General features: G+C 44.8%; 1 protein-coding gene and 1 long non-coding RNA gene across 2 annotated transcripts; both read right to left on the bottom strand.

Annotated features, from left to right (window-relative positions):
* Positions 1-406: 406 nt before the first annotated feature.
* On the bottom strand, positions 407-6,199 carry LOC120718224 (E3 ubiquitin-protein ligase RING2-A-like). The gene is given in 8 exon segments (XM_040006658.1): positions 407-2,127; positions 2,692-2,835; positions 2,838-2,949; positions 3,213-3,533; positions 3,839-4,054; positions 4,332-4,492; positions 4,723-4,828; positions 5,902-6,199. Coding segments are annotated over 7 exon segments (1,176 nt in total). The 5' UTR covers positions 4,801-4,828; positions 5,902-6,199; the 3' UTR covers positions 407-1,983.
* A 3,279-nt stretch (positions 6,200-9,478) lies between these two features.
* Positions 9,479-10,205, bottom strand: LOC120718230. The gene is made up of 3 exons (XR_005692424.1): positions 10,120-10,205; positions 9,722-9,781; positions 9,479-9,620 (listed from the first exon to the last, which is right to left on the bottom strand). It is a non-coding gene; the product is annotated as an uncharacterized LOC120718230 (long non-coding RNA).
* Positions 10,206-10,842: the final 637 nt, after the last annotated feature.

Here is a 10,842-nt window from a genome sequence, read left to right on the forward strand (position 1 = left end):
TGAAGCAGTTTTAATGTTCATGTCGTATTTAAATGTTGCAGTGCACAGCTGAACATGTTCTGCAGGATTTCAAACAGAAATCTGATATTTGAGGCTGTTAGTACAGATGGAGCTGCTCAGCAGGGGGAATAGATCAGGAGTAAAAGGCCCAGTGACACGGACACGAGTGCTCAGAGTACACTGAATACATCTGCACTTCAGACAAAACTTATTTCCCTGCTTAGCGTCAGAGCAGCAGCCTTCATTGTACAGAATGAAACCAGAATAGAGAAGCTCATTAGAACAGCTGAGCTTTAGTCGATACCCTGTCGTGATGCATGCGCTGCTGTGCAGACCTTTGTTTTGTCTAATATTTCTGAGCCCAGGCGGGTTTGTTACACTTGGACACAAAAACAGAAGCTGGAGATCGAGTCCAACAGTTTATTGTGCTGCATTGATGACAGGAGGAAAGACAGTATCACACATCAGAAATGAAATATTGCTTCATTCTAATATAGAGACATCCCACAGAAACTGAGATGTGGGGAAATGATATGGCTGCAGGAGGTTTAAAGTGCGTAGGAAGTGGAGCAAAGGCTTGAAGCAGCAGGACCCGAGCGGGCTCGTGAAAAACGCTTTTTCATGCCAGTGTTTGAAACGTGTTGCTGCACAGCTGCATCTGTAGACGACGTAAACATTCAAGACTAGCAAAATATGGGTTTTTAAACATCTGTGTACAACTTTTTATTAAGGAAATGTTTCAGAAAACTGCTGCTGCCTCATCTCTGCACTCAAAAGCGCCGCTGCTGTAACAGCAGGGAGAATAAAGTTCATCCTGACCGCTACGATAACCTCGAGCAACAGGTTCCACCGAGTGCGCACGCTAAATGAGGAGCTGCTTGTTTTTAGTGCAGAGCTGTCCCACAGCGCTAAAGCCTGAAGACGCTATGAAGATTTCAGAGATGAAACCGGCCGACGAGTCGCTGCGACTGTTTTTAATTCACCAGTTTGTAGAAAAGATGAACTAAAGCCTTTTCAAAGCCTCGGAGCTCTTCTAGAGAAAGGGGCAAATGTTTAATTATCATTTGTCTGATTTCATTTGGTAAATCCACCATCATGGAGGACCATCGAGCAGCAGTCCACTGTGACGTCTCGAGGGTCAGTGCCGCGAAACGACCTCGTGAAAATAAAGCTACCAGCCCAGAGACCTTTTTCTGACACGACTACACAGCTCGACACGACAAATCTAAAAAAACAGAATAAATTAAAAAAAACAGCCGGAGGTGCATGAGAAGATGAGCTTTATACTTTCACCTGGTCTCAAAAGCAGAGTGGGAGTGGGGTGGAGGCGACACTGAGAAAAACACAAGTTTGATCCCAAAGTTGGTCTTCTATTTAAAAAAAGAAGCTTTTGACATAAACCCTGAACATTTCCATCTGGAAACACTTTCACAAAATTGACTCCAAAAATATTTAAGACTTATTTTTCCCGCTGAAAATGGGCGTCCATAAAGACAGCTCTCTTTTAAACTAGTTTATCAGATTTTGTAGTTTCCAAAGTTCTGTTTTGGTCATTTCTGCAAAAAGAAAAGAAAATGCATTTTTTTTTAATAGTCACATTTTGAATTGGTGCTTTTATTTTGGCACCTCAGACATGTAGCTATGAGGAAGCTGCTGCAGCTGCTCACTGACACGTCGCGTCTGCATGTTAGAGAAGCATGGAGAACATCTGGCTTTGTCCAGCACACATGGCTGACTTGAAAGCATCAAAAACAGCTGAACTCCAGCAGCTGCTGCTTTAGTTTCACTCTGTAGACTCTCAGATCAGTTTGTCTGCTGCGAAATCAGCTCACATGTTACAGCCAGTTCAGTGAGGAGATGAAGAGATCCCCATTAATAACAGTAAACTAAGAAAAACATGACGCAGCTGAACTAACTTATCATAAAAAACAGAAGAGAAATCGAAGAGCCACGTTGGAGAGGAAAGCAGTCCACCGCTCCCCCTCAGGCCTCTCTCTGTGGGGTAGGAGGCTGCTGCTGCTGGGGCTGCTGCTGCTCTTTGGTGGGGGCGTAGTACAGCTCCAGAGGCTTCCTGACCTTCCAGTACTTCTCGTTCACCAACTCCAGAGTCAGCGAGCCGTTTAGGGTCTGAGAGGAAGGATGAGCATAAAGGTCAGACCACAAAAAAGCTTCTAATGGAATCGATCAGTCCAGATTTCCTCCATCGTACAACAAAATCACACCAGGAACCAGCCTGACTGCACTACGCAAAGACTTGCCCACTTTCTGTCCTGGGTTTTCACAATAAAAGCCCTAGACACACTCACTGTAATACAATCCCGAACAAAAAAGCTGTAGAATAAAAGTTTTCCGTTTCCTCTCACTCCCATTTGTTGTTGTTGCATCTTGAAGCTCTACTTGGAACCTCGTTAAGATCCAAACATGCAAAATTGGATTTGTTGCCATTTTTGAAGTGGTCTTAAACTTTTGCTTAGCAGAGGTGAACACTGAATGAACGAACCGCAGTTTCTGGGACGCAAATTTGAAATGAGAAGACTTCAAACTTCCACTGATTTATATGTATTTTTTTAATCTAAGGCATCTTTTCAAGGAGCGAACGTGCACATCAGTCTGTAAAGATAAACTCATCCATAAACACAGAAGGTTAATGCAGCTTGAATAAAACGGGACTCGTGTTCAGCCGTCACTCACAGAGAACTGGCCTCCCCTCGTCAGGATGTAGATGGTGTACTGCTTCTCGCTGACGTTGCTCAGACTCGTCCCCTCGCCGCTTCCTGCCATCCCTCCGTTTTCACCTCCCACCCCCTCGGCTCGCGCCTCTTCTCCTCCTGCCTCCTCTCGCCTCGGTCCTCGGGTTCATTCTCGGGCCGTCGGTCCTCCAGAGCGATGCGCAGTGCGAGGTACTTGGACAGATGGTCCACCGTAGCGTTAGCTGTTGTCTTCACATATCTGACAAGGGAAAGGCAGATGATGGCGATGTGCTCTACCTCTGACAAATTAAACGTTTTCTGAATTGTCTGGCCACTCGGGGACAGGCTCACCACCATGTTCGTTCTTATTCACACATTTTTACTGATTTCTAGTCATTTCCCTGATTTTAGCTGTTTTTGGTCTCTGCCATCTCCCGGAGAGCAGTTTAGCCGAGCACCTGACTAAAGGATTCACATTTTCAGTATAAAATGTTTGTTCAGCTACTTCAGAAAAGGTCTAACCTGGTCTGGTTGTAGTCCTGGGCGTGGACCAGCTGTGGGTGTGGTCTGAACACCAGCTCGATCTCGGAGGACAGCCCCTCTTTGTGGCGTCTCAGCGGGGGAGTCGGGCTCCCGCTGTCCACCTCGGGTCCCGAGCCATCATCCGATGGACGTGGCCGCTTGCGGCTCGGCCCGGCCTCCGGAGGGGTCTGACCACAGGGGTGTGGCGTGTGTGAGGGGGCGGAGTCGTGGGAGAGGTGTGAACGGGAGTCCCCATTGTCCTCCCCACCACTGTAGGTGGTGTTATCACTCTCCTGAGTGGGCTTCTTCACTCGGTGATTCCTGCAGCCCCAAGGTAAACACATACAACAGTAATTATCATTCAGAGGGGAGGAGCTTAAACTTACAGGGTGTGGTCAGTTGTCATAACAGCAGCGGTGTTATTAAGTCAGGAACAGCAAGAAAAGGAGGAGCTGGGGAGAGGGTGGGTTGCAAAGCGGCATGCAGGCTAAAGAAGCGCAGCATCTGTCAGGGAGTGTGGACTCTGTATCCCGCCTGAATGCTACGCCGTACTCAGGAGGATCCGCGGCGCTCTCTCGAGCGCAGAAGCGTGAAATCATAGAACTGATCCGTGTCACCTCTCGGACCTGTAGCGGGCCTGCTGCCGGAGCCCCTCCTCGATGCTGGAGCTCAGCGCCTCCTTGTTGTGCAGCCGGTTGAGTCGCTCAAGGACGCGGCGTTGGTGGGCTTCATACTCGTCGCGACTCGGGTAGATCTTCGAGATCAGCGCGTCGAAGTTTGAGTCTCTGCGCAGCGAACGTCTAGAAACCAGCTTCTTCCTGCAGGTCGGACACTCCTTGTTCCTGCACAGGGAAAAACGGCCTGAAGCTTCGTAATCACTGAATAATCGGCTTTTGCAGAAATGTCCCACATTTAAAATCAGTCAGTGAACACATTCAGCTACACAAACGTTACCGCGACGCATTTGTTCTCGTTAGGGACAGCGGCAGCATTTCCACCGCAGAAAACAACTCATCCAAAGTCCCTTAAAAATTTATCTCCGAATTATTTATAATTGGCCAAAACAAGCTGTGTGAACACGGCGATCGTGAATCAGGTACAGTGGCAGCTCGCGCTCACCCAGATCGCAGCGCGGTGACGATGCAGTCTGAGCAGAAGCGGTGCAGACACTCTTTGGTGGTCATGGTGTTCTTCAGCATGTCCAGACAGATGGGACACATGAGCTCGCTGTGCAGAGAGCGAGGAGACACGGCTACCTCCGTCCCGTCCACGATGGCCTCCTGAACATACCAAACGTGTGAGAACATTTGCGGTTCTTCATTTCTGCTACATCACAGTTGGTCCTTTTAGCCGAGCTGTTTATTTTCTGTATCTCCCTCTGCTCTGGCAATGGGAACAAAGCTTACAAACTCATTTACCCTTCAGCAAACATCACAAATAATTTCCTCACAGCTTCCTAAGACACTGCCTCTATTTTGCAGCGAGCTGCTGGGCACACAGACAGCTTTACCTGAGGGCTCCTGTGCAGCTCGTACAGACTCAGCTCCCAGGTCTTACTGGGAGCCTGGATGTTTACCGGAGCTGCCATGGCTGCGCTCCCCCCCAATCAATCCTCACTGAGAGACAGGAGAGAAAACACAATCAGATGTTCTCTTCATGTGTCAAAATAATTAACTTTTTTACAGACTCAAAATAAAAACACAAAGAAATCCACATGAAGACATACATATATAATTATTTTAAGAGCAATACCTCCACATGCTGGGCTGGCAGAATAACTCAATCTGTTTTAAATGTATGAACTCGTACAGCAACAAACATTTGAATTCAGTCTCATCAGTCATCAGGAGCAGCACCTCACATGTGCTGTACAGGCTGCGTGGCTGCAGTTGCACCTGAAGCATTCAAATCTACCCACAAACATGTTGAAAGATGCAATGCCAGCAATGTGGACTGTCAAGACTAAAACCAGTCACTGAGCAAAGACAACTGTAATATACGTGTTAAATATCTGCTCGCTGTGAAATAACATAAAGGGAGTGGTGGTTTCTAAAACTTCAAGTGTATGATGCGCTGAAAATAAACAGTTTCATGTAGTTGAATGGTTTATTGGAAAGAAGGAAAAACACTGAAAGTTACAAATGTATTGTGCAAGAAACAAATTCAAGCGTGGCGACAGAGCCGTGCAGATCTCGCTGTATAATAAACAAAAATGATCCCTGCTAAATCCGGATCCGGTGCAGTCTGCCGGGTCTCTTCACCACAAAGCTTTTTTCTGCAGAATGATGTGCAACATTTGATGTGTGAGAAGAATAACGGCTTTGATTCGGTGTGGCCGTGATCTTGCAGTTATTCACGCTTGCATGTGTAAACATCTCGGCTTTCTTCGCATGTTCTCAGCTTTTTGGATTTCTTCAGTCTTTAAATGATTACAAAGGCACCGGATTTATTCTGAAAACAAAACCATGTAACTTCACAGCAGCCCCTCGGTCTCTGCTGAGAACCACAGCTTATTTTTAGTTCCCACAAGAGGAACTCACCAACAGCTGCCAGCCTTCAAACTTCCTGCAGGGACCGAACACTCCAAAGTTTGCGAACTTTGACTCAGTTTTGCGGATTTAACAGCCAAACGCTTTACATCCGTCGACGCGCACTGAAAAGGACGAAAAAGAGGGAAGAAGAAACTCACCTGACGTTTAAGTGACGGCAGCTGGCACCGCTGCACAGACACGGAGCCACTAGACCGCTACGAACAGCGCGCAGCGGGGCTCGGCTTCCCGCCACAGTCTTTACGATGTCGGCGGAGGGGTCTTACGTTGTCACGGAGCCTCGGTACAAAACTACAGCGGCCAAAAATATCAGGAACGAAACATTTTTCGACAGTCATAAGCTACCTAACATTAGCCGTGGCCATTTTTTCCCTTCTTCTTCTGCGGCTCCCGGTAAAGCTGCACACCGCTTTGCGGCGGTAGTGCCCCAAACGGCAGGTTTGCGTATTGCAGCGCAGCCCCAATCCCAGACTCTGCAAACACATACGTTTTATGTTTTAAAACACAAACAACTTAAACTAAAAATAATAACAAATCAAACATACCATACTGGTGGGATTTTAAGAGAACTTTATTTTAAAGGTGCAGCAATAACTGAAACTGAATCACAAAAGAAGAACACGGGGGAAATGACCACCAAAGTGCTAAAAGCGACTTCTTCCACCTTTTACACCTTCAGTGGTGTAAAAGGTGACAGGTGACAGGCCTGCAGTGAAATTCAGAATTCATTTAAACTGATGAATTTTGAATTAATAAATGAAATTAAGCCCAGCATGGCCCAGCTTCAATCTCTTGTCTAAACTCGTACTTGTCCCGAACTCGAAAATATTGAGGAGGAAAACAAAATAACACTGGTCCCGAAGAGTCTGGTCAAACAATTTTATTGAACACACACGCGGGGAGATGGATACTGCACACAATCAGCATAGATCTCCACCCAAAAAGCAATTGCTTTTATAATGTCAGGGTTTGACAAGGTTTCCAAGAACATTATTTGCATCTTAAGAACATTTTTTGCATTTTTTACAGACAATGGTCAATTTTAAGAGATAAATGCAGACACCGAAGTTCCCCTCCCTAGCATCTTCGTCCATATATGGCGATGAATCCAGGCCCTGAAGATCCCCAGGGTCTTCTTTTTGACACATCTTCTGTCACCTGTTACTAAGCAAACTCAAACGCCACAGGTTGCTGAATAGTTTCAGGCCTGTTTCTAGATTATATTGAACTATATGTGTTTTGTAAGCGTGTATGCAGTTTTAACCTTCTATAGCTCCAAGTCACTTACACAATAGATCGTCCGGACATCGCGCCGAACGAGGCTTATGACCTTTCCTTAATTGACTGAGCTTTAACTCTTTAATAAGCACAAAATGCAATGTGTGTATACAATTATTATGGCTGCACCTGTAATAAAAGGTTAATGTAAAGCCAGCAGGTTTAATAACCATCTTAATGCAATGTTAATGCTGCAGGATATATTGCAGCTGTAAAATAATTTCTTTAATTCCACACACTGTAAAGCCAGAGGCAACCAAACATTGGAAGTCTGTCTGTTAAAAGTAACAGACCCAAGGATCTGTTACGTTTAAAGGACTAACCTGTAAGAACCATTTAATGTACTTTAATACTCAGATTTTGACCTTTACTGTTTCACAGAGTTAAACAGGAGACACCCACAATTTCAACTTTAACTGCAGTTTAGCAGGAGCAAGCAAAGCAAATAAGACAGAATCAAATGACCTGAATTATACTCATCTAATTAACCTACTCAGAGCTAATGCTGGCCCTGTTATTCTTAACACAGGAAATCCCATCACATATGAACATTCAGTCCCATATCAGTATACTTGACTTCATGTTCAACCACACATTTAAAAAGTCAGACATTATTTCAGACGAGTGACTTCTCTTTCAAACACACACACATTATTCAGCCTGAGTGATTATTATAGATTATATGTTCTTCACCACTCTCAGACACTACTGTGCTAAGTTCAAAGATTAATGAGGTCCAGGCACACAAAATTCACACATCAGGACAGACTGTTTCCAACACTCTAACTCATTTCTCACATTCATTTCTTCTTCATATGAATCAGACTTATACTTTGATTTATAGCTGTGATTAAAAATAAAGATGCTGTACACACTCCAAACTCTGCTTCGGCCCTCTTCAACTTCACTTCAACCTCCTCGTTCCACTTTCTTTGACTCAAAACGAGCTTTTTCATAGACATTGTAATTTAGTTTGTTAGTTTGGTTTCCCTGCCCTGCAGAAACCCTGCTGCAGTTCTCACAACTGGGTTCATGAAAATTATTATTATTATTATTGTCGTTGTTGTTATTATTATTAATTATTAATATTATTGTTGTGTTTTTCAGCACTTCATTACTTTGATGTTGTTTAAAAAATATGTGAACAAACATGTGATGAGAAAATGAAATAATGATATACCTCATAAAAATCTACCATATTTCACTGGGCTCCACAGATCAGGCCAGACTGATGAATCTCTTTATACAAGTGCAGCAGCTACGACTGTCACTATGACAGAAGTCAGGCTGATTTCATTTACAACTGCAGCCGCTTGGGCAGCTGTAGTTGCTGTTGTAGCCCCTGTGGTTGCTGTTGGATCCCCTGTGGTTGCTGTTGTAGCAGCTGTGGTTGCTGTTGTAGCAGCTGTGGTTGTTGTTGGAGCCCCTGTGGTTGCTGTTGTAGCAGCTGTGGTTGCTGTTGTAGCCCCTGTGGTTGCTGTTGTAGCAGCTGTGGTTGCTGTTGTAGCAGCTGTGGTTGTTGTTTGAGCCCCTGTGGTTGTTGTTGTAGCAGCTGTGGTTGTTGTTGTAGCCCCTGTGGTTGCTGTTGTAGCAGCTGTGGTTGTTGTTGTAGCAGCTGTGGTTGTTGTTGGAGCCCCTGTGGTTGCTGTTGTAGCCCCTGTGGTTGCTGTTGGATCCCCTGTGGTTGCTGTTGGATCCCCTGTGGTTGCTGTTGTAGCAGCTGTGGTTGCTGTTGTAGCAGCTGTGGTTGTTGTTGGAGCCCCTGTGGTTGCTGTTGTAGCAGCTGTGGTTGCTGTTGTAGCAGCTGTGGTTGTTGTTGGAGCCCCTGTGGTTGTTGTTGTAGCAGCTGTGGTTGTTGTTGTAGCCCCTGTGGTTGCTGTTGTAGCAGCTGTGGTTGTTGTTGTAGCAGCTGTGGTTGTTGTTGGAGCCCCTGTGGTTGCTGTTGTAGCCCCTGTGGTTGCTGTTGTAGCCCCTGTGGTTGCTGTTGGATCCCCTGTGGTTGCTGTTGTAGCAGCTGTGGTTGCTGTTGTAGCAGCTGTGGTTGTTGTTGGAGCCCCTGTGGTTGCTGTTGTAGCAGCTGTGGTTGTTGTTGGATCCCCTGTGGTTGCTGTTGTAGCAGCTGTGGTTGTTGTTGGATCCCCTGTGGTTGCTGTTGTAGCAGCTGTGGTTGTTGTTGGAGCCCCTGTGGTTGCTGTTGTAGCAGCTGTGGTTGCTGTTGGAGCCCCTGTGGTTGCTGTTGTAGCAGCTGTGGTTGCTGTTGGAGCCCCTGTGGTTGCTGTTGCTACAGTTGTAGTTGTTGTTGTAGCACCTGTGGTTGCTGTTGTAGCAGCTGTGGTTGCTGTTGTAGCAGCTGTGGTTGTTGTTGTAGCAGCTGTGGTTGTTGTTGGAGCCCCTGTGGTTGCTGTTGTAGCAGCTGTGGTTGCTGTTGGAGCCCCTGTGGTTGCTGTTGCTACAGTTGTAGTTGTTGTTGTAGCACCTGTGGTTGCTGTTGTAGCAGCTGTGGTTGCTGTTGGAGCCCCTGTGGTTGCTGTTGGAGCATCTGTGGTTGCAGTCGAGCTTGAAGTCTGTGTGTTGACTGAGGCTGATTCAGAGGGTTAATGATGGATACAATTTACATTAACACCAAATTTCAAATCCATCTCCTGCACACAGAATGATTTGTGGTTATTTTCTTACACTTACCCACAAACAGAAGTAGGATGGCACAGATCTTCATCATCATTCTGGAAATGTGTTTGAATGCTTTAAAGATAAAATGACCGATTGTTGTTTGAGTTTAGTTTTTAGGGTTTCGCACTGTGATACACAAAATGATATCACACAAAATTGAATGGAATTAAGAAAATATCCAATATATTTACTTAACTGAATATTTGGGATAAATAGAATTGAATAAAAATGTTAAAAATAGCCTCGATAAACTAAACAGTTTGAGATTATCTGAATAAAAGAAATATAATGCCATAAAAATCATGTAAAACAAAACAAATCAGTAAGGTTGGACTTGTACAGCAGAAGCAGCACGTGTGAACAGACACGAGTGTAAAATGTGGTGAAACATTCAGGATGAAGTGACTTACAGTCTGCCTGGTGCTGAGCTGTCTTCCTCTCAGTGACAGAGGCCGTGCTCTTTACCGATTCCAGCTGTTTGTTTAATCAGTGAGTTCTCCAGGAAAGCCAGCTTTTATACCCTCTCAGAAATCTGCAGGACCACAGATAAGATCAGGTGCTGAACAACCAAAACAGAGTCAAACAGGTTAAGCAATTTTTTTTGCATTTAGGGAAATCTGGTTTTAGTTATAACATCTATGCTGCTATAAAAATGTGTTTATTTATCTGCAGAGCTTTTCAGCTAACACTCATAATTTAATTCTCTTCAGGTAACAGTTTTATTTTATTTCTTTAATGTGAAGAGTGACTACATCTATTTTAAACAAATGTAACTAACATATAATGTAGAGGAAGCAGACACACACACAGGTAGGGAGATGTAGAGTCGAAGAGAGGAAACCAACTGACAGGACTACTGTGGATGCAGGTGCTAACAGTTCATTTGTATACAGATATGTATCTGTTTCCTGCTTGTGTGTCTGCACGCAGTTGTGAGGAAGAGGGATGCTACACGTAAGCAAGTCACAGAAGAAGGTGCTTACCCTCTGTCTTCTCTACTGCAATGTTAACAATAAGAAAAACAAGTAAAGCACACAGCAAAATCTCCAGTGTTAAATTAACACTTTTGACGGTGTTATATGTTTAAAAGTAACCTAGTCAGTTTTGAAGATTAACAAAGACTAACACTGAGC

Source organism: Simochromis diagramma, unplaced genomic scaffold, assembly GCF_900408965.1.
Source record: "Simochromis diagramma unplaced genomic scaffold, fSimDia1.1 OVJJ01000030.1, whole genome shotgun sequence".
Lineage (NCBI taxonomy): Eukaryota > Metazoa > Chordata > Actinopteri > Cichliformes > Cichlidae > Simochromis > Simochromis diagramma.